Source organism: Pteropus alecto, unplaced genomic scaffold, assembly GCF_000325575.1.
Source record: "Pteropus alecto unplaced genomic scaffold, ASM32557v1 scaffold88, whole genome shotgun sequence".
NCBI classification, from domain to species: Eukaryota; Metazoa; Chordata; class Mammalia; order Chiroptera; family Pteropodidae; genus Pteropus; species Pteropus alecto.
In genome coordinates, this window is record NW_006494611.1 from 4280664 (window position 1) to 4303926 (window position 23263).

At 41.2% G+C, this 23263-nt stretch overlaps 1 protein-coding gene across 1 annotated transcript in view; it reads right to left on the minus strand.

The window, feature by feature from the left end:
* ETV5 (ETS variant 5) overlaps window positions 1-23257 on the minus strand; it is a 53877-nt gene extending 30620 nt beyond the window's left edge. Inside the window, exons 1-5 of the mRNA XM_006925807.3 lie at window positions 23208-23257; window positions 20099-20217; window positions 19880-19967; window positions 19707-19754; window positions 19563-19613 (exon numbers count right to left, since the gene is read on the minus strand). Of these exons, the coding sequence (XP_006925869.1) occupies window positions 19563-19613; window positions 19707-19754; window positions 19880-19967; window positions 20099-20143 (232 nt within the window). The 5' untranslated portion in view covers window positions 20144-20217; window positions 23208-23257. The remainder of the gene's footprint in view (window positions 1-19562; window positions 19614-19706; window positions 19755-19879; window positions 19968-20098; window positions 20218-23207) is intronic.
* Window positions 23258-23263: the final 6 nt, after the last annotated feature.

Here is a 23263-nt window from a genome sequence, read left to right on the forward strand (position 1 = left end):
ATGAGAATTGAAAGTTTCACAGATCATTGACAGGAAAGCTATTAGGGACCCTGCAAGTGCTAAGGAAGAAGGCTCAGCTCTCCAAAAGGACTGCTGGGCCAGAGGACGTGTGAAGGAGCCTGATTATGGCATGCGCTGGTCTGAGACAGTGGTATATTTAAAGCAGGAACTTAGAAGAAGCTCAAAGAATGCTCCTTGCTTTCAGTCTGTTCCCTCCTTTGGAAAATGAGATATGTGATGCTTGAAAAATAAAGAAAATGGCACAGCACCTTGCAGATGGTGCTATGATGTTGTATAATTATACACTGTGCTTTCAAAAATAGAGTATTTACCTTCACACAGGTGACTTACTAAACGATGACAGAGACCTAGGACTATAAAGCATGGCAACAAACTGAAATTGAGAAAGGGTCATAAATTCCTGAGGAAGTTTGAAAAGAAATGATAAAATGATTGACTATTTGAGTTGATAAACACTTTCTAAAATTAGAAAATTTGAGTTCAAATTCAAGAGTTATAGAAGATAGGCCCATAAAGCCAATAGTGCTCGGACAACAATTCCTGTTGAATATGGACCACCTTCCTTGTTGGAAAGATTTCAATCATTCATTCAGTGGGCATCTTCTCTGAGCCAGGAATCCTGGAGGTGCCGGGATATGATGATAAGCAAAATGGACGTGGTCCTTTCTTCATGGCACATATAATTTAGTGAGAAATCTTTTAGCATCTTCTCACAGATGCAATTAGTGTTAGACCAAGGCCTCATAGTCCACTTAATCCAGGCCCCTACGTTTATAGATGAGGACCCTGAGGCCCAAAGGAGTTAAAGAAATTGCTCAGTCTTGGAGCTGCTGCTAATAGAGGGGAGAGGAGGCAAGAGTTCCCCACTAAAACAGCAAAAATACCACATTACACCTGGTTGAGAGAAAGTTCTCTAGAACAAGGGAAAAATGGATAACAAATACCTCTGGAAAAGAACAAGGCAGGCAGTCCAAGAGATGGCTAGCCAGACAAACCCCTTAGCATTTACTTTGTGCCAAGTTGTCCTTAGGTATATTATTTTTGATCTTCCTGACCCAGTAAGAAAGCTACTTCCACTGTCTCCAATATAGATGAGAAAACCTTAAGACCTTAAACCTGAAGGCTTAAGAAGGTAGGTAATCTGCCCCGGTTGCATAGCCGTAAGTGGTCAGGACTCCTACCTAAACAGTTCTTAGTCATTCCATCACATGGCCTCTCAGAGGGAATATAAAAGAAAAAGACTAAATCAAAAAGGGATTAAAAGAAACAGGAAAAGAGATAAAGAAAGAAGACAACACCAAAGAAGAGTGGAGGAACACTTTTTGCCAAATTTCATGGTCTGTATCCTCATGTTTACGCTGCACTCTCCAGCTAGAGGCACACCTGATTCACCTGAATCCACTCAAGGACTTACACTTTTCCCTATCTCTAGGCCACCAAAATGCCCATGATCCCTCTCTCACTCCTACTGGTGGCTAATATTTCTTGACTCCAGTGGACTTTACTTCCTACAATCCTTGCCTCCAGTTCCAGTATTCCATCTAAAGATCTCATTCTACCTCCTACATCCCAGCTGACCAAAATCTTCTGCTCATTTAGATGACTGCAGGCACTCTGGAATACTGGGTATCTTCTACAGTCAGTCACTGACTGGCCACTAACACTGTTGCCATGGATACCATCTCTCCCCAAATGCCCTGCCCCTCCTGACTGTTTCTTGACAATATCCTCTTAATGCCACCTCTGAGGCAAGAGCAAGAGCTGTCTGACCCCTATTTGACTACAAGAACTATATTAAGTATCCGTGCACAAATATATATGAGAGTCTCTGCTTGTTAGGGGTAGGAAACACAAGGGTGGCTGGCTCGCAAGATTTTCTTTGGGTATGTACTACAAAGAACAATGTACTGCTTTGTAGGCCACTAGCACACCATTTTAAGTTTAGATATGATGTTCACAAATCAATCAACTTAACTTTATAGTTGCTCTTCTTACTAGGAAACTCTTTCTGACAAAATGATCAAAAATCAGGCTTGATCCTAGCCAATGAAATAAGTCAAGTAAAATAAATAAAAGGCAAAAGGATTAAAATGGAAGACAATACTGTCATTATTCAGATAACCTGGTTGGTACATAGAAAATATAAATTTAACCACAAAGTATAAGAATAAGTAAGCTAATTTACCAAGATCATTAGGCCAATATATAAAAATAACTATTTCTATATACTGTAACTAAAACAATGTGAAATTTTTAAAAATGCATCTACAATAGCAATATATAACATCAAATATCTAAAACTACATTTAATAAAAGACATGTAAGATATCTAAATTAAAAACTAAAAAATACTGAGGTAAATAAGAGAACTCTCAATAAATGGAAAGATATAGCACGTTCATGGGTTGGAAAGTTTGATATTGTAAAGATACCACTTCTTCCCAAATTTATCTATAGGCTCAAGGTAACCCCAAACAAAATCTAAGCACTACAGAAATGAGAATGAAGAAATTACAAGTATATTTAGTAACATGGACATTCACAAATAAGCTGAACAAAAGAAACCAAACACAAAAGACTACTACTGTATGAGTCCATTTACAAACCATTCAAAAAGAGACAAAACTAACCTATCGTGTTTAAAAGGATGGAGGTTACTCTTGAGTCTGGGGGCAGTGCCTGTTCAGGGGGCACAAGGAGTCTTCTTGTATTCTGATGAGTTATGGATCTCGATCTAAATGCTTGTACAGTTTGTGAAAATTTATCAAGCTTATGATTGCTATGTTATTTTCATTAAGTTTCTGTTTTTTACAAAAAACAGCCCCGTCTGAGTCAAATTGCATCAGCAAGTTAAAACTAAGATTTCTCAGATTTTAGCAAGTCTTTCCTCTGTGATGGTATAGAAGCAGTCTTCCAAAGAAATAGCCCAATTGTTTTAAAATAGAAAAAACAGACAAACTGGCCCATTGACGAGAAATAATAAATCCCTCTGCTGACAAAATCTGTTTCCTTCCCACAAGTATAGGCCTGTGGAATCTGTCCGAGGAAGCCACCCCATGCCCGTGCTGGCAGTGAACTTCACTATTACAGCACCAAGGATCAAAACAAAGGAAAACACTTTAGTTGAATGTTATGATGAACAACAGTATTTCAAAAGAATTTTTTTTTTTTAGAAAGACAAAAACACCTTGTCTAATAAGCCTTTCTTATGGTTTTTCATAATCATCAAAGTTTCAATTTGCCACAGACTTTGTTGTGAATACATACTCTATATATGTGGTTGGTGAGTGTTAAAAAGAAATGCCAGTTAGTTATACTGCAGTCTGAGGCGGGGAAAGACTAAGCCCATCCTTATTTCTCCCGTTTCTCACATAAGCTTTGCCTGCCTTCCACCAGTTGTTGTTATTCAGGTTTTGTTTTGGGGTTTTCCTCCTCCCTTCTTTAGTTTCATTACCTTCCTATGGAGAAGACTCATCTTTCCCAAATCAGCTGTGCAGGCCTGACCTTGGGGTGGGGCTTATTTGGTCACGCTCGACAGCCATGATCTTCTTATTTTACATAGAAAGTTGTGTCTCATGACAGAACTTGATCAGAATGTCCATGAGACTGAATCTCAGGTGGCCAGAGCCTCTCACAGCACTTCTGAACAAACATGATGCAGAATGTACGCAAGAGTGGTCAGAGACTTCTCAAGATTCCAGAGCTGTGACCCTAAAGCGAAGGTCTGTCCCTAAGTTTACGACATTCTTTGCCACCAGCTTGAGCTCACCGTTCCTCTCTTAGAGCACTACCACTGCATCTCATTTCCCTCTCTAGTAAGAAATATGTACTGTGTAGTTCAAGAATGCAAGGGCAGGGGAGCCTGAGACATACGCCAATACCATACTTTGCTTATGTCAATGAGTGAAACATGAGGAAGGAAAGCAGAGAGAAAGACTATCAATCAGAGGGACGTATGAATCTAAAAATGACACTGGCAAAACAGAACTGAAGAAGCCACCTGGAAGGAAGGTGTAGCCTCTTCTCTCCTGATTTACCCTTGTCAGAGTACCCTGTTGGCAAAGACCAGAGGGCTTAAGTCACCAGATGCAGTGCCCCTTGTGTTCTGTGGTTTTCACAAGCACAAATACGCCAAAAGGCCTACTTTCCAAAATACTGCTGCCTTTCCTTAGCTTTGGCATGCATGCATGCATGTATGTATGTATGTATGTATGTATTTTGGGGACACATTGTGAGACAAAGCTATTTAATAAGAAAAAAAGGTAGCCAGCATGAAGCTTAGCTTATAAGTTCTACCATATTACCAGAGGAGGTCAGAGATGTTTTTATGCTAGGGCTGAAAAGATTAGAAATTCATTTCAAGCATAAAATATATTCCTAATATCACAATATTCTTTATAATTGCTATAGCAGCACTAGTGAATGATAAGGACAGAATACTCTGCTCTGGGAACCAAGGAGGTTCAAGGGAGATAAAGTAAGTGGTTCTGGAACTTAAAAAACAACATCTGGAAAAGGAGATGGCTTTTGGATTTCTAAACCAATTAAGAGACATGCTCAAACCCGTTTGAATGGTTAACATAGATTCTGCCTGGAAACAGTCTCCGAAAATAAAAATCTGAAGTGTTATCAAATTTAGCTGAAGGGCACAAGTTCTAAAAGAAGAATTGGGGGAGGTATAGAGAAATGTGCCATTTTCTTTAATATCGGACACAGCTGACCTCTCTAAATATAAATTCAAAAACTGAACATAGTGAAAATCATCCATAAAAAAATAAAATCAACTATTTAGTAAGCTGTGCTAAAAAAGTTTTAATGAGTCCCTCAAAAGCCCTCTCATTAAATGTGCACAAACTATTTCTGACCCAAATATTTCCATCTCACTCATTCTGTGCTTTTACCAGTGTTTTGAGGTTAATATGGCATGGATATGATAGGCGAGAGAACTGACAAGATAGGAGATTCCAGACCTAAGATCAGCACTCCTGTATGTTGTCTGCATTTCTACATATCCTTTCAAAATGTGCCCTAAAAAAGTCAGCACCTACAAAATTGGCCAGGCCTCTTCAAAAAAATTCAGTGTTATGGGGGGAAAAAAAAGATAGGCAGAATGTTACAGACTGAAGAAGATGAAAGAGGCGTAACAAAAAATGCAATGTATGGTTATTAATGGAATCCTAGATCAAAAACAGTATCAATATCAGCTATAAAAGACATTTGGGAGACAATTGGGAAATTCCGAATATTACTGGATAAAGGTTAATTTTCTTAGGCTACAAAGAAGAATGTCCTTAATCTTCGAAGATGCACACTAAAGTATTTGAGGGTGAAATGTCAAAATGTCTGCAACTTGCTTTCAAATGGTCCAGAAAGAAAAAGAAAATCTATAAACAGAGAAATGAAACAAATGCAGCAATAGGTTTTAAAAACAAATCAGTAAAGCACATTATATCCCATCTCTGAGATACTTAAAAGAAAAAAATCCTTTTATTTATGGTTGACTAACAGGTCAAAAATAGCTGTGTTAAGAACTTCTAAACCATGCATTCACACACGAGGAAAGCCACTCTTGGCCTGTTACCAAACTGGAAGAATACTGTCCTGTATATCCTGTACCTTTACCATGTTTCGATAATATAGCCCCGGGAATCTAAAATTACACAAGGAAAAATGTTGGTCATATTCTAATGTCTAAGCCAGTGGTTCTCAATTATTCTATTCTATTCTATTCTGTTCTATTCTATTCTATTCTATTCTATCCTATTCATTCATTGAATTAATTAATTAATTAATTAATTAATTTACTATTGGTTCTGGCTCACTTAGAAAAGAGAAGGGAACACCCATGAGAGGGCAAAATGAAAACTGCTACTGCTATCACCAAGACTTGCCTCTTGCCACTTCTCCTACTGCCTGGGGTAAAAAGACAGCAATTACACGAGGATGAAATATTGACAAAACTAAAATCTATCAGTAATTCCACATACATATTAATATACATATAACAGGAACCAAAACATACGCTCAACTGAAGACCACAAAGCATTCTTGGGGAAAAAAATGGAGAACGTCCACTCCTTGTGAATATGTATATACAACAGGTTTAGAACATTACCAGAACATCAGGACAATTCATTAGATTTCATTCCCAGAATCTCCAGGAGTGTACAATACAGCCATCACCAATGTATGAAGGTTGGCAAAATTAAAAAGGACTAAAGTTCTCTACCTCAAGATTCGCCTTCAAGCTCTTCCCTCCCAAGCAGCTGGTTTGGCTCCTTCTGCCCGAAAAGGCTGAGCAGGGCCAGGACCAGGAGAAGAAGCTTGAAATGGGTGGTCTGGGCTTTTGGAGCTCTGAGCCGTAGGGAAAAACCACGCAAGAGTTTCTGGGGGCTCCAACTCGTCTAACCCAGCTTACCAGGCTAGGAGATCAGAAAGGAATATGAAGCTGAAGATCTAAATTGTGATAAAGTATTGTTAGCTTAGAGAATCCCCTGCACATTCACGTTCTGGGTAACCAAGAATGGCAGTAGGACTCTAGTATGGAATCAAGGCTCTTCATGCAGCTCACAGGATATATGACAAACATATGGTATAGTCAACACGTAGGTGTCATAACACATACAGGGACCGAGATTTCAGGGCAGGCTCATTCTGCAATCTCCAACTGCACGAATAACTGCATTTGTCCTGAGCAAAGTCTTAGATGAAGAAAGCAAGGCTCTTGCTCTGGGATAGAATTTGGCATCAGAAGGATAGAGAAAGATCTCTTCAGGATTGTCACTGAGCACTATTCAGTATTTTAGATTAATCATGGTGGTGGCAGTGGGGTAGGGTTATGGCGTTGATTTCTCCACGTCATTTTCTCCTACTTGTCCTGTTTCTCAGCGAGGACAAAAAGACTAGTGTCTTGGTGGTATATTTCAGGGCTCCATCCATGGTGTAGGATTAAACATGAAATAGAAGAATTTATTAACAATTACATAAGTCCTTCCTATATGGTCAATGTCATCTGTACAATAAATAACACAAGAGCCAAATTAGCAACTGATAAAGCTAGTTCCTGGACCATCTGGCTCCAGGAATTAGATTTCTCCAGTGTAATAGGAAAAACCTACAGTCAGCAGAAGAGAGGCTTCAGGAATTGGTGTGCAGATTAAAAAAAAACACTCTATATTTTATGATTTAGAGCTAGAAATGTGGAGTAATCGGCTAAAAAAAAAACAAAAACACAAACAAAAAAACCACTTAGCATGATATGGACTATGGGAAAAGACAGCCAGCTTACGGGCCCCCCCAGGTTGAAGCTTTTGTTAGACCCCCTAACAAAGCCCTTCTGGCTACAAATAAGGTTAGGGTTACATTCGTATAGAAATAGGACCAACCCAAGAGAGCAGGATTTAAGCTTGATGACCCTGTATGAAAATGGTGGGGGAATACCAAAGTGAAATCATAACCAACCAAACTAAAGCCAAGTCTTGCAACAGTGGGAAAAGTGGTAAGGAAAGAAGACACCTTTCCTGCCCATAAGAGTAGATGAGGTTATACCAAGTATTTGGAAATTCAAGACCTGAAAGTTGTTTCAGAATACAAGTCCAGGAATACTGTTGGTGAGCTGCTGTTAAAAATGATAGGCACTTACATAAAAGAGTGTGGAGACTGTGTCTCCAGACAGTCCCCTCTCAATTCACAAATTGGATGGCAGAAAAACAAGGTTAGCAAGGTCATCAGAAGATTACTTCAGAATTCTGAAAATGAAAGTCCATAAGCTTTGAATACAGTATTAGAAATTAAAGGGAAGAAAAGGAGCTTAGAAAAAAAACTGGTCCAACTCTAAAAATGTATAAACGACATTAGTAGAAAAGAGTATCTGAAACATCTCTAAGAGGCCACCTTCAAATGCAGTAGAATTCCTCCCAGGGTACAGGAATTAGAGTTACTGACAGAATTTCTCACATTTGGGTTTTAAATCAGACAACAGAATCGATACCATGAAAAAGTTAAAACCATGAGGCCATGCTCTGTAAGCCACTCTTCCATTTTCTGTTTATCTCAGATAACCCTAAATCTCCACTATGGACTCAAGCTGACAACAGCAACATGGGTCTAGGTGGTGCCACGCATAATGTATTGGGCTTACAGAACTTTGCTTTCTCTGGAGAGATGCTGGGTGTACATAGAACTGGCACTTCAATGACAAGATGCTGCAGGGCTCACATTGGCTTTAGAAAGTGTTTGTGAATTTTGTTTGTACAGGGCCAGTGTTATGGTATTTTATGCCCTTACTGCTCCCTGGAATGTGGAATATATGTACAAGATAGATTCAACAATGGAGATATCTAGCTCCAAAGATGCCAGAGCACATTAGCCATTCCAGCTTACGGGCCCCCCCAGGTTGAAGCTTTTGTTAGACCCCCAATCAAAGCCCTTCTGGCTACAGCAAGAGGAGGAAAAGATGAAAATGATGATTTTAGACTTATAAAGGGATTTTAATTTATTTGTGGGAAAGGGGGATTGACTTGACAAGGAGGTTATACTTTACAGGAAAGGGCTTTATTAAGGGCATTCTTACATAGTTGGGATCATATTATTTGGACTATGATGTTTATATTATCTAGTGGCTTCATATAACTGGGAAGAGATGGGAGTGACTTGAAGGTTTGCTTCTGTTAGGCCCAGCTTGTAGGATGATTACAACATCCTACGAAAAATTTCTTCCCTCCCTAATCCCCTCTTCCATGGCCTCTTTTAGCAATGGCAGCAGCTGGTCGGCAGAACCAGCATGTGGTCTCTCAAAATCAAATCACCAGCTGAAATACTATTGGTTAGGAGATGAAAAGCTAAATTTTGCCCATGAAATACAGTCTGGGAGGTCACTATCTAATGCACAAGTGCAACCTAAAAGGTGGGAGAATACTACAGAGGCAGACCACTTAAAATGGGGGGGCACCTTAACCTCCAGGGGGGCTCAAGGCTTCCCCTACCTCTTTACTCTCACTGCAGAGAGGATAAAATGTGATCCAAGTCAAGGATGATGATCAGATCCTAAAGAACAGTGGAGGGATAGCTCTGGCTAGGAAAAGCAAAAGTGGTCCTTGAGGCCATTTACCTCTTCAGCTGCAAGGAGCTGGAAGCTGCTCCCACCTTCCAAAGGCTGAGAGGACCCTGAGAAGAGCTCAGGGTAATAATGGGCCTCAGGGAGGTGACTGCCCTGCTGTAGGCCTGGGGAGCAGAAGAGTCCTCAAGGCTGGCCTGTGGTCCAGGGGCAAGTCTATCAGGGTAAAGGTGCTGGCTGGTCATGTCCCTGGTCATCAACTAGGAGGTCCAGTGCTAAATGGAATCTGGGATACTGGCCTTCTCCTTTCTTCACCTCTATCAGTAATAATAACGAATGACAAAGGTGATTTTTAAAGGTTTCTATTCCGAGTCCGGCTAAACTAGAAGACAAGAGATTCTTTATATTAATGTTCTTTTTCTCCTCCTCCCAAAAGAAGTGGTCATGTTACTAAGAGGAGCCCACCTGGGATGTATGTACTACATCAGGGATGTCCTGACTCACAGAAGAAGAACTGTAAGAAAGAGAGTCTGTCGTGGAATAGCTACATCTCATTCTTGCTACAAAACTGCAAATCTTTCAAAAACTCATTTCTAAAAAGAAAATCTCTGTTGTCAATTAAGGAAGATAATTTAATAGCGATGGTAGTAGAGAGGGTTTTTTTTTCTTTTTGACCCAGATAAACTAGTTTCGGATTTACTTCTTTTAAGTTCACACTCTCTCCACACTTCAGTATTATTTTTGAAACAGCTTGGATTTGTGTAGTTCCACAAAGGACTCATTTATCCTAACAATTTAATATTATTACTTTAGAATTCTGAAAATGGAAACCTAGAGGCCTTGAAAATAAGAGTCAGAAATTAAAGACAGGAAAAGGAGCTTAGAAAAGAACTGACCCAAATTTGACTGAGGTGGGGCTTACGTGTTAATAGGTATGGGGCTCTTTCATAAAAATATTTCGTACAGAATGAATATCTCTAATTGCGTAAGACTGTTACATCCCCAAACTTGTGGGCTACAGAGAAACCAAAGCATCTGACAGCATCATCAAGTAAAGGGCTTGTCCGAGTGTACAGAGCTGACTGAGAGGCGAGTCAAGGTAAAAATTAGTGGTTCTGGTTTTGAACTCACCTTCTCCTTTCCACTACCATAGGTGGATCTCTTTAGACCTACAGCCTGGAGACTTTGCTTCTACCTGGGGCTTTTGTTACTTTCAAGCTTAAGAGACTGGTAAGATAAAACGGTGATTGACAGGCTTAATTATGCCAAAAGGAGGATCTGAGTATTATTCATACCAACTACTTTCCTGCAGCAGCTGTTCAAAGAATACTAATACCCAATCTTAGCCAATATGACAGACAAATTTGTTTAATTTTCATGGTGGAGAAAGAAGTCTAAAGAGAACTCTGTCCTCTAACTTGAGTTTTATTAGATATGACAAGATGGCTTCCTCTACTGTGGGCCTTCCGTCAAGCGCCACAGATTTTTACCATGAAGTGCTGCTCACTGTGGAATACACCGTCAGGGAAAGGGAAAACGGCATTTTTCCTGAATGGGAAAAAAATGCACAACTAAACCTTCTTATCATCCCTTCTATAATTTATTCCCGATTTATATAATTCTCATATCAACCGGCATTAAAGAGAAATGTTAATAATACTTGAAAGAAATTTAATCACAATTTTATCTTCAAATTTAAAATTCATCTTTAAAATCTGACAGTAGAAAATCTAAACTCTAGAGAGATTAGCTTCTCCTTTAAGAACCATTACTTTTGTCTATAGCCCTCCTCCTAAAAGCAGAAACTCAACAAATGTGTGCCTAAACCATGACTTGTTCTCTAGCACATGCAGTCTTACTGGGAAACGTAGCATTAGCTGTGCAAAGTTTAAACGCAGCCTAGAAAGACTTGGCTGGTGTGTATATGTTTAAAAGAGGAATCAGAAAATGAGAAATAACCCTAACTAGTTTCTTTCTATTCATCTCTAAGGTCATCCCAAGGACTCTCAGAACTCAGGTTTTAGACCCTCTATAGAATTACTGCCCTACCAGCTAGAGGCTGGTGTTGGGGGCTACTGAAAGATGTGGCAGAAGGGAACAACAGAGAATGTGGTGGTGTGCAAAATATATTCACCGAGTACTGGCTGCGGGCAGAGCAGGGGGCTATGGTTGAGACAGACATAAACATAATGCAGGGGTTCTCCGCTTCTGGAGACACTTAAAGCTGAAGAGATACTGTTTCCTGTTTCAAAAGAACGGAAATTGGGAAGCAGGGACTAAGTTTAATATTTGTCGAATATTATAGAATACCGTACATTAAAACCCTATGGCGCTTTCTTCTTATTCCTCAAGAAATAAGATTCCATGGCTGGTGGGGCAGAAAGGAATGAATGAGAAGGGAGTTGAGGGGCACGCATTTTCTGACTGAAGGTATCTCTCAGCACAGTGAAGTTATCTACACTAAATTATTCTCTATCAAAATTCAGATTAGGAAACTTGGGGTAGGCATTCCAGGATCTGGTCTTTACTGTGGGCGGCCACATAGAAGAGACATCCCGCCTCTTCTTTTCTACCTTTTCTATGGGAAATGGATAAAAGACCCTCGGTAAGTGCCCTTTCAGGCAATTACAAAGCACTTCCAGGCACTCGGCTGAAAAGTGTTTATGTAAGCTCAAGTCCTCCTCAGCCCCTCTGGAGAAGCACAAATATCAGCATCCTCTCACACAGCTGATATCTAGGGTTACCTCCTGAGAGGTTTCAAACTCTCTCACAAAAGGACAATCTGCCCAGGCCTGTTCTTTTAATAGGGAAGGGACACTTTATGGCAAGGGACATGTTTTAGAAAAACTACTTACAGCAAAACGCTAATGCAAATAGCCTCATTTTGGTTGTGAAGATTAAGAATAGGGACTAAGAAGAGCTCTTCAAAAAACTCTTGAGGAAATTACACTGAACTACTGTTAAGTTTTGTTTTGCTTTTTAACAGATTGTCCTTTTTATGCTTATACAGCCCTGGTCTAGCCCACATAGCCCTTTGCGGGGAGGGAGGGGTACCTATGAGAGGTTAGCTGTTCATCAGAACATTTAGGGCGGGCACTACAGAGGCAAGTGAACCCCTAGGACCTGGCCTCATTCCCAGGTGAGGAGGCCACTCTGGTTTTGGGGGTGCTCAGAGGCTATGTTCTTTTTGGTATTTCCTGGGGTGTTCATTTGAAGAAGCAAGGCATTTGAGGAGAACCCATTGAAAGGGCTGCAGCCGTAGTGAGGCTCCCCCACCGCTGAGTACCAGTCTGGGAAAGTACATGTATCCAACCACAGTGGGAAATTAAATAGGAGAGAGAGGCCAAGGAGTAGAAAAATTACAGCTTTGTCACTCTCATGTTAAAATGTAAGCCTAAGCAAGAAATATCTGTGTTGTGGCAGGCAAACACCCGTTCTTCAGGCCTGGAGTAAAGGCTGGAGCTTGCAGTAGAAGAGCAGGCAGAAATCTTCAAGGGGAAACTAAAGCCACAGCCCCATGGGAAGCAGGAGATAAAAGGGTAATATCCTCAGATCAAGTCTCAACACCTCTCTCTCCAGGAAAGCTAAACCACCCTCTCTTATTATCACTCTCTTTAGACAGCTTTGGTCTAAAATGGGAGACCAAGAAAGGGGAGCAGATTCATTGGTCAGTAGCAGCCCTTCCCCATAAACTCAGGCCACCAGCCTGGCAGTTGGAGAGTTAAAGTCAGCACTTACAAGAAATCTCAAACCCCATTAAGCCCAGGCTCTGAGAACAGGGAGCAGCAGGGAAGCCAAAGGAAACTAATTTTGGAGGTTCTCCAAGCTGCCAATCACAAGCATATTTCTAACAGTCCCAGTGTTGTTTGAGTTGGTTGTTTTTCCACAGGCTGCACAATGGGGTCTGGTTATTCATTGAAAAAGTCTGCAAGGGAGCCCCGCCCTCCATTCACAACCAATTTGGAATGCTCCATTCAGCAAGAGGGGGACTCGGCAGCTCAGCTCTCTGGGGCAGGCGGAGCAGAGCCCAGCTGTCGCTGCAGGGACGCTTGCTCTCTCAGCGAGCTGTGTTTATGTAAGAAATTCAGACACTGCAGGCGCCTGCCTGCTCTGCACCCTCCCTAAGATTCAGATGGCCAAGACTCCGGCTGAAATCTGCAAGGGTATGCAAGTCTGCTAGAAGAGAGGTCGGCAAGTGCCCTCTGGCAAAAGGGGAAAAGCAAAAGAAAACTATCTTAGGCTGCCCGGTCCAGAATCTGACTGTAGCTACCAGCTGAGAGAAACAGACTTCAGTGATATTTCTCCTGCCCTCGGGGGTGAGCTGGTTTTAGAGTACAGCTCTCTCTGGAAGCTGGCCTTTCCAGACTACTTGCTTTTCCATTCATTGCCAATAGCTACATCGAGTGCCACCTGGCTTCCTCCCCAAGGGACAGGGTCTCTGAAGACACTACTGGATTCTCTGGCTACAGAGGGGCTGAGGGTGATCTACCTATTATGAATAGTTTCACAGTTCTTTTTCCTGGTTCTGCATCTGAACTATAAGGTTTATGATTCCCTGTGAATGCCCATGAGACCTCAAAAGGGAAGATCTGGGATTGGAGGGTGAAATCTACTCCAAGGACAACACAAAGTACAAGGCTAAAGACTGGTTTGGTTTCTTAGAGGTTTTTTGTTTTTGTTTTTGTTTTTTGTTTTTTCCAAATCTTCAATAATCACCCTGAGAAGGATCTGATGAAGCCAGTATAACAATTTCAATTTATGTCAAGGAAAAGGATACCACTTTATGAAAATTAAATCCAGAAAATAAATTTCAGCTCATGGATCATTTCCTCTTCTTCATAACATGTTGGGCTGTTTTCAAATGTCTTATGTTTACCTCTTGTCATTGCTGACCCTACTCCCACCCTCAGTTAACTCAGATGGAGACATGGGAAACATTTCTCTGAAGTGTTTCTGACCATGGAATTGGGTTTGATGCCTTGATTGTTCTCCAGATCTGTCTCAAAACTCCTGGCCTTTTAAAAGCTAGATCTTATCCTGCTCCCTGAAATCTTGCACCCTCTGCCTTAACTTTCCCCTAGATGCTTCTTCCTTCTAAGTAGGGGAGCCCACTTTATTTGCTATGCAGGGTCCTTTTATATGGGAGCTAGTCCATTGAAATCTGCCTGCCAAGCCCAAAGGTGTACTTACATTATGGCCACACACACACACACACGCCCACTCGCACACACACTATGGGCCTACTATTTTTGCCCCTTGTTTATAATGAACCTCTTAGAAGGATGGGACAATGATAGAAACTGTCGACCAAAGCCTCTGGTAAATGAGCTTGATGAGTTCACAAAATGAATTTTTAAAAAAGCAACCTAATCTGGTACTGGCATCAGCATGCCTGGCGCTTGTCCAAGAGCTGGGAGCTGCAACATGACAAGACTGAACTCCTTGGATTCCAAGTGGAGAAGCACTGTGTGCCAGGGCACAGATGGGGCCCATGCTGCCTCAAGGGCAGCTGTGCGCCTGAGAGGGGCTATTAGCCTCTGAGCCTGGATGTGCTTTACCACCATTAAAACGCGAGAAACATGTGGAAGGAACAGTCTCTTGGTAGAAAAGCTCACCCCTACCCAATTCCATGACCAGTAACATTTTTTTCTGGGACTGAAATTAAAACAATCATACTGCTAGATGGTAGAAATGTCAGATAATACAAACCCTCAGCTTTATCGTGCTACCCATGCCTTAATCTCGTAAAAGTGAAGCATGATGAAAAACTGGGGATAGATGGTAAGTTTTTGATTGATGCCTGGATTTTACTACCTCTGGAATCTACCTACATGATAAACTAGGCAGACCCAGATGTAATTGCCCAGCCCTAGTCTTTCTCTCCAAACACAAAGGACTGGAAAGGGTACTAGATTTTGTTAGAGGACTACGAGCAGAGAGACATCTAAGAGGCAGATTCATTGTTTTTAATAGCTTAACTGATTTAAAGTAAGATGAAAACAGATTTGGGGTAAAAATATGGCTCTTTTAGATAAATGGGACTCTAGGTCTTGGTTTCTTAAGAGTCTTTGGTCTAAGAATCTTGGAGGTGATCAAAACAGGAAGGATTTCAAATCATTTGGCACCCTCTCAGTGGTCAGGTGGTGGGCTAGCTAACAAAGACTGAAAGTAGCACTGTAAACCTAGAGTCACATAATCTCCCCCCTCCACGTCTTCCTCCTGCTTTCCTCAGCACTCTTCTTCTCCCTACATCCCCACTACTGGCTCTTAAAAAGGATAAGCTAATAGCCTTGACTCCCTCAAGCCTCTCATTTTCAAAGTGCCTACTGTTTCCTTTCTTACCTTCCATAACAAAAAGACTTTAGGATGAACCTTTCAAATAGAAATGGCCCAAGACCACAGAGCAAGTAAACCAAGAGTTTTGCTACACCACCTCTGGGTCCAACATGATGTATCCTCTCCAAGAGGAAGGCACTGCCGCTACTATATCAACCTCATACACTGTGGGGGCGGAAAACAAACAAACAAACAAAAAATCCAACTGCATAATCCCATATTGAAACAAGATTAAGATGAATGTGTTTTAGGCTCAAGGGCTGTCATAACAGTTAATTCTATTTCCCCAGCTATCTATTGCAATGTATTTATGAAAAGTCAATTTCATCGGTTAATTAGCCAGTCCTTAGAAAATTACTCGTACTTTCTACAGTCCAGCCGTTCCTTTTGAAACACATATCTAAAAAGAACACTTCAAAGGAAAATAAGATCACTCGAATTTTAAAAAAATTCTCTAAATTATATTTGGTATGAAGGCTATAGTTTTAAAGTAAGATTTTATCATGCCTTTGCCCCAGCATAAAATATTTTAGTTATTTGAGATGCTGACAGGGAACATTCACAATATCACAACTGAAACAAGAGAAAAAAACAATTGAAATCTGTATTTAAAAAAATACTATTTATATACGCTAAAATCTTGTAATACTCTCAAGTGCCCAAGCACTCAGCTCAGAATAATGAATGTAATCCCCACCCCACCCCAAATCTAAGCATTGAGTGTCAATCTTATCCATGATTTTGATTTATAGTTAATTCTGTGAAAATGTGTAGTAAAAATGTATACACATCTACTGTAGTTTTGTGTGTTAATGCACATATTTAGCTACACACACTTAGATATGCACACATACACACATTAAGTTATAATACCCAGGGTATATAACATAGTTTTATATATCTGCATACATGCTGATGTCTTCTAGGAAACATGTCAGTTTTATAATTTTTGTTTTATGATTTCTCTTTTCCAAATCCTAGGTGGAAAAAGTCAAAGCACTTTAATAAGATATTTAATAAGTTTCTTAGGATCGAAGAATGAAGAGAACTGAGGTTTTGGACTAGGAGGCCAGCAGTCTCCTTAAGGCTCTCCTGAGGACCATCTTGAGGTATCTGAAATAATAAGGAAGAGCCTTGGGCACACCTAAGCATGCTGATACTCTGCAGCTTTGTGAGAGCTTCTTTAAGGATATTACTTTGTAATTTATTACTTCTCATTTCACCTAACCCCTCCCATTTGCTCCAACCACTTGTCAGTCTCCCCAGCTATCTGGATTTTACATATTATCCCCTCTGTAAAATGAAGCGGGTAGGCAAGATTATCTCTACAAGGGACCTCCAGCTCAAACAATGTGGGAACTTCAGGGTTACTTCTCAGGACCAAAGGACAATGAGGCGAGGCACTAGCAGAATCCCTACAGTCTATAGGTTACACTTTCTATTCCCTTGAATTTGATCTTTAATAGTTTCCAGATAAGGAATACTTTATTAATTCTGTATTTGTGAGATAAAGTGAAATCTATACAGCTAAAAGCTGGGCATTTATATAAGACTTATAAGAACAATGGTTTCATTTCTTTAAATCACACTTATGGATAGGATGCCTATGAGCAGGAACCCAAATCTGGAACACTTACACACACACAAGATGGAAAATTAATCGAATCAGCGTTAACAGGAAAGGTAGACTATTACTAGTGGCAGGCTACAGAAGAATGTGTGTCACAACCACTTCTGCTACAAAGAAAAGGTTTGCTTTACCAGACAAATCCAAGTTTGTTTTATACTTTATTGATTGGTCAATTCAAATCATCTTATAAGGTTTCATTAAATTTGAATGAGTTTCTCTCCCTCCCCTGGAATAATCATGGGCTCTTCCAGAAGGTGACAGGAGTGGAGGCTAATCCTCCACCCGAGGCTGTGAGATGAGCTCAAAGAGAAGAGTTGGCCCAGCCCTGGGCTCTCCCAGCTCTCATGTGTCTACACTGTGACTTTCGGATGGTGGTCAAACCAGTCACACATAACAGCAAGGACAGGTGGATGAAGGCTACACCATTCAACATCTGTGTTCTTCCCTAACCTCTAAGGCACGTTAATCTACATGAATCTATCCTTCTCGAAGCTCCATCTCCAGAAGAGTCAGAAAGGGAGAAAGAATTATTAAATTATGTTTCGAGGCTACTCAACCATCTGTTTTATCCTTAAAAGATAGAAAAGCTCAACCTTAAGAAGTTAAAGCAAAGAGCAAACAAAGGAAAAAACACAGCACACTTGGTAAGCAGAAACATCTCCCAAAGCACCTCCATTTTAGGTATGGCAATTTAATTAAAGAATTTAGCACATTCTATTCGCTGAGCAGGAATTATTTCTAAGGAGACAAAACACATTTATTGATTCTTTCACTTTAGCCTATTCCTGCAGATAAATATCTCTCCAAATATAAACCTTGCTTGCTGACATCTTTCTCTAAAGAACACTCTGCTTCAGCACATGAAATCAATTTGAATGCAGTCATCTCACCTCCTTTTTAACTCTTTTGGGTTACAGAGAAACAAACAAGTATCATAAAAGCATTTCAAAGAACCTCTGCCAAGAAAGCCACCTCCCAAACAGTCTGCAGTTTATGCTGCTCTGAGCAAGAACTGGAAAGGCTGGGCCAAACTGTCAACACAGAATAGAGTGGGATTACAAATCCTTTATTTTCTCTCTCTCTCTCTCTCACACACACTCTCACACACACACTCTCTCACACACACACACACACACTCACACACACAAACGCGCACGCACACTTTTGGTTATTCTGTATTTAGCCTTTCAGTGACAAACTTCCCAATCATTTGAAAGCAATCAAAGGGCAAAAATTAACATTCATGCACTTTCCTAAAGAAAACGTCCACAGCAAGCTGTGACAAAGCTAAGGTAACCATGCATCTGTGGGTTATAGTTTATTTCCTTTTAAAATTTCATGGCATTGCGCCTTGACTATAAGACCTATTATTAAAGAATGTTTAGCTGGTACCTCTGATCTTTCATTTAAGGATTTAGAACACCCGGCTTTTACTGAGACTCAAAGATACCCTCTCTCCCAGTAGCATTTTCACACACACACATACACACACGCACACATGCACACACACACACACACGCACACATGCACACACGAGATAAAACAAAGCTGGGAAGAATTTGTTTGTACAAAATGAGAAATCGAATCCTTGCCTGGCTCAGGTGCTTGCTAGTATAAACTATGACTAAGAGACATGAATTTTTCTATGATGCAACTCTCAAGAGAGACAGCATTTTCTCCAGGCCTCTCTTAAACCTGCTCATTCGCCAGTGACTAATGCTCTCTAGAGCTGCCTTGTGCTGCTCAAATTTCATCAGCCAGCTTTGTCCTTGATAGCTCTGCCTGGACCATAAAACCTCCCAAAACCTGTTGAAGACAGCTCTGAAAGATCAGTGCAAAGCTAAACATGCCCCTGGCCAGCTCAGAGTTATCTTTTGAGCTTCCCACTGCATTTGTTATCTCAATGATAGGAGCACTTAAGGACCATTTTTTTAAAAAAAGTTACTCTTTTCTGAATGATGAAGTCCTAATAACTAATGAAAAATAGGAGTAAATCAGGTCACCCTGTGACCACCCTTTATCAACTTAAAAATAGAAATAAAATTGACAACATGTTGGGTGAAGCAACAATTAACTGGAATCTTCCATTAACTATTTTCTGTACCTTTAAGAGAAAAAAAATGTTAGGCTCGTGATTTGTATCAAGGATTTAATTTATAAAACAAACAAAAATCATTGTAAGATAATGCCTGCTTAATGGATATTTGGTCCAACACCTTATAATGTTAATTAATTTTAATTTTGAGCTTGAACCCTTGCAATATTCTTAGGCAAAAAGAAATTTAGGATCGAATTACATTCAGTAAATCCTATTTACAATATAATAAAAGCACTTTAGAAATAATTTCAATAAGGAATGAAACGAATGTTTTGGGGGTTAACTAGGAATTATTAAAAGAGACAAAATACGTTCCACTGTCCAAATAACGCTGCCTACAGCTGAAAAGAGCAATCTAGACATAGATGATCCAAGACCAAACAATTTCAGAACAAATGAGCCACCACCAGAAAGGTACTTACGGTTATCAGACTGAAAATCTGGGACAAACTGTTCATCATCAGGAACTTGTGCTGGAAAAGAGATTTTTATTTTAGACTTTTAAGTTTTATTAAAAAGCACAGTAAAACGTTTTATATGGAAAATAGGACAGCCAAGAAACTTGCCTTCAGCTAACCAAGCCTCTTGAAGTTGACTGAGATCCTGAAACAACTCTGGAATTGAAAACAGAAGACAGCAGAATGAGAATTCCTCTGCTAGGAAAAAGAGGAAGAGTCTGTGTGCTGCTTTCACTGGGAGCCATGTGAGGAAGCCACAACAGAGGAGAAAGCTTCACTACCTTCAGAATCATGAGCCAGATCCGTGTCCAAAAACTTCCTCTTTCTGTCAATCACAGGCCGCCCTCTACATTCCTCTGTTCGAGATTTCTGAAAGAGGCCAACAGACAGTGAAGATTTGAGTGTAATAAAGGGGCCCAGAAAGGGTAGTCACTAAATCAATAAGAAGACTCAAATGTGAAGAGGGAGGACAAAACAAACCAAAAGCCACATACACTTACCCCTGGGACCATAAAAGGGACTTGCTGATCATAAAACCCATCCATGGTGCTTCCAATGTCTCTAGTATCACTTTGAAAGGTTTCAGCATTGAGTAATTTCTGGGGGGAAAGGGGTCCTCCTGTAATATGAATTTGGGAGATTTTAACTGAGAGAGAGAGAAAGAAATTAAGTAATTTTATACTGTTCTTTCTTTAGGGCCTGTGCAAATCACTACCTTTCCTTGAAGTACTTAAAGCCCACTCAAGGTGTAAGCTTTACACACTAACGCTAGGCTTAGTGGCATCACAGGGTCATAGTGTGCTTTGTATCAAATCCGTTTGCTGACTCATTCTTTTCTTTTTCTTGCTTTCTCATTAAGAATATAGGTTTGCTACTGACTCCTGTTTCTTTAAAAAGGATCTTATTTTCATTATAAAAGGGTGATTTTAAGATTTTCTCTAACAGAAGACTCTCTAGGGCATTTGTAGTGTTAGGGGTTTTTTTAAGAGATAATTTAATTTTGACAATACAGTGACAGGAAGTAGAGAAACTGGGTTTAAGCATTCCAAATTATTAGCAATTAAGAATCTGACATACATAGTGTTCCTAAAAGCATTTTGTAGGTCACTGGTAAAACATTATATATATAGTTCCAGGAATATATCGATCAGAGGTATACTCATCTTCATACAACTCTTTATTATAACCTAAACCTTCTGTCCAAACAGGTGTCATTGCTGTAATGTCAAAAGTAATCTCCATGGCAACTTATAGAGATATCTGTGACAATTCCAACTTCTAAAAGAATAAAATAGCTATGAAAGTAATGGATGAAAGAAATTAAATTCCATTGCACACATTTTAAATACATCTCCACCACAGATCTTTTTTTTTTAAAGCATTAAAGCAAAAGACCCATGAAAAGAAAATTCAATTTGTTTCTTATTGTGAAGTCAATTTTTCCTCAAACATGCCAGAAAACAAAATTAAACTGTTTCAGTACTGTCAAGCCTTGGGGCTGGGAAGAGAGGTTGGGGGTCAAAATGGAGAGGAGGAAACTATTTCTAATTTGGGAGGACCAGTTCTCAGCAATGCGAAATGCTTAAGAATAACTCTTTTATCTAACTTGTATACAAATTTTAAATGGGGAACTTTTCTCAGTGGGCAATTCCATCCAATTTGTTTTTCACACTGTGTGAAGCATATCAAATTTTTGTAAGTGAGCAGGATGCAAGGAAACCCTTCACAGCCAGGCTCCTCTTAGCACTTTGGCCCAAGTAATCCGATATTTTCAAAGTCAAAGAGAAAGAGGGAGAGAAGCAGAACTAGACAAAATTCATAACTTCCCAGAAAAATACTCTCACTAGCCTGGAGTGATGCGTGCCTTCTAAACAGCGCTAAAAAACGTTCAGAATAAAGCCTTTCTCAAATGTCACCAACTCGTATACAAAATCTGAGAATCATCAGCACTGAGCTGAGGGGCATGAAAACAAATCTTCCGTAGCCTTCAAAAACCTGACCGATTAAATCGTAGTCTTAAAAATTCTGTAAATGTCTGCTGGGGGAAGGGGACAACGACTAGCAGATCAGAGGAGGAGATATTTTCAGTCTCATGTTGAAATACGGTGCAAAATACCTCACCATGAAGAGCAAAAGTATTTTATTAATTATACAAAAGAAAGAGGCTGCTATAAGCGAACCCAAAAGAGGCACTGAGGATCTTTAAAGCAGCCCTCAGAGTTCAAGGGCTAGAAAAATCGTGTACAAAGTATAATTTTTTTTTTTAAGCCTGAAGGAGAAGGCTCGAGTTCATCCAGGAGTTTAAGCCACTTCCTTTGTGCCCCCCTCCTTCCCCCGGTGCCCCCAGGAAAACTTTAACACCGCGCCGAGGCCCCTCCCCCGCGGCGCACAGCGGGCCTGGTTTTATGAATGAGCGAGCGAGCCGCGGCCGCCACATCAGGTAAAGGCTGTAACTGGATCCCTCGCGCTGGGCCCCATTCAGAAAACAAGACACACTTCCACCCAATTCCCAGCCTTCCCCATTCATGAAAACTCCTTCGGGTGCGCCCCCACCCCCACTCCCAACGCACGCCCAGCCTCCAACGCAGGCCCCTCACCCCAGCGTTTTAGAAAGAAAGCTCAATGCTTCATTCACAAAAAGGGAAAGGAAAAAAAGCCGCAGGGAGCAGCGAGCCAACGAAAGAAACCCGCTTCATTCATAAAGTCACCCACATTCATAAAAACGAGCTGCGGCGCCGGGCGCTACCAACCGTCCCCAATTCCTCCTCCTGCCCCTCAAAACCTCCAAGTAGCTCTCCTTGGCACCCCTCCTCAAACAGGAGTTCGGTTTCCCCCAGGTCTCCCCTCCTCTGAAAATGCGGTCGGATCCGTAATCCAGCGGGAGGCTCCAGCATCTCTCCATCCCCCCTCCGCACCCGTTTTTTCCCCCACCATCCCCAAGCCGCTGTTCTGATGTTCCTTAATTTCTCCAGAATTGCTGTGCAGCCTGACACTCTCAGTCTGCTGGGGGTGGGAGTGGGGCGGGGGGGGGGATTGGGTGCCCACTTTCCACAACCTGAAACTTGCAAGGCCTGCATAAGTTCCGGGCCAATCCCCAACCCCGAAGGCTGCACATGCCTATGTCACTTAACCTTTCCCGGTGCTCTGGGGGCATCACCTCTCAAAAATTCCACCTAAGCTGCTTTCGGCCCCCTTCTCCCGACTGCAAAACTCTGCCAACCATCTCTTCTCGCGAGCTTCCAAGTCTCCTCGGGGCCCTCATCTCTCCAGAGACTGTAAAGGCCCGCAACTCCACGGCCCCCATACCCACCTCCGAGCTCCCGCACCTCGCGCTCCGGCGCGCCTCCCCCGCAACGTGCGGAAACCCGCTCTCCGCGCGCTCCGGAACCGTTAGCCGCCCCCGCCCAAAGCCTCCCAGGAACCGAACCGGACCGAGCCGCGGGAGGAGGGTGCGATCAGTTTTGGGGGGGTCAGTTCAAATAGGAAGTGCACCCCAATTTGAAGATTTTGAATCAGCCGGTGAACTCTCGGGCCTTTCGGACCCGTTCCTGGACATACAATCCCATGCCTCCCCCGCCCCTTCCCAGCGCTCCCCCGTTGCCCCCTCACCTGAGGCAGCAGCTCTCCTCCCCTGGCAGCGGCCCCGGGCGCAGGCGCGCTCACGC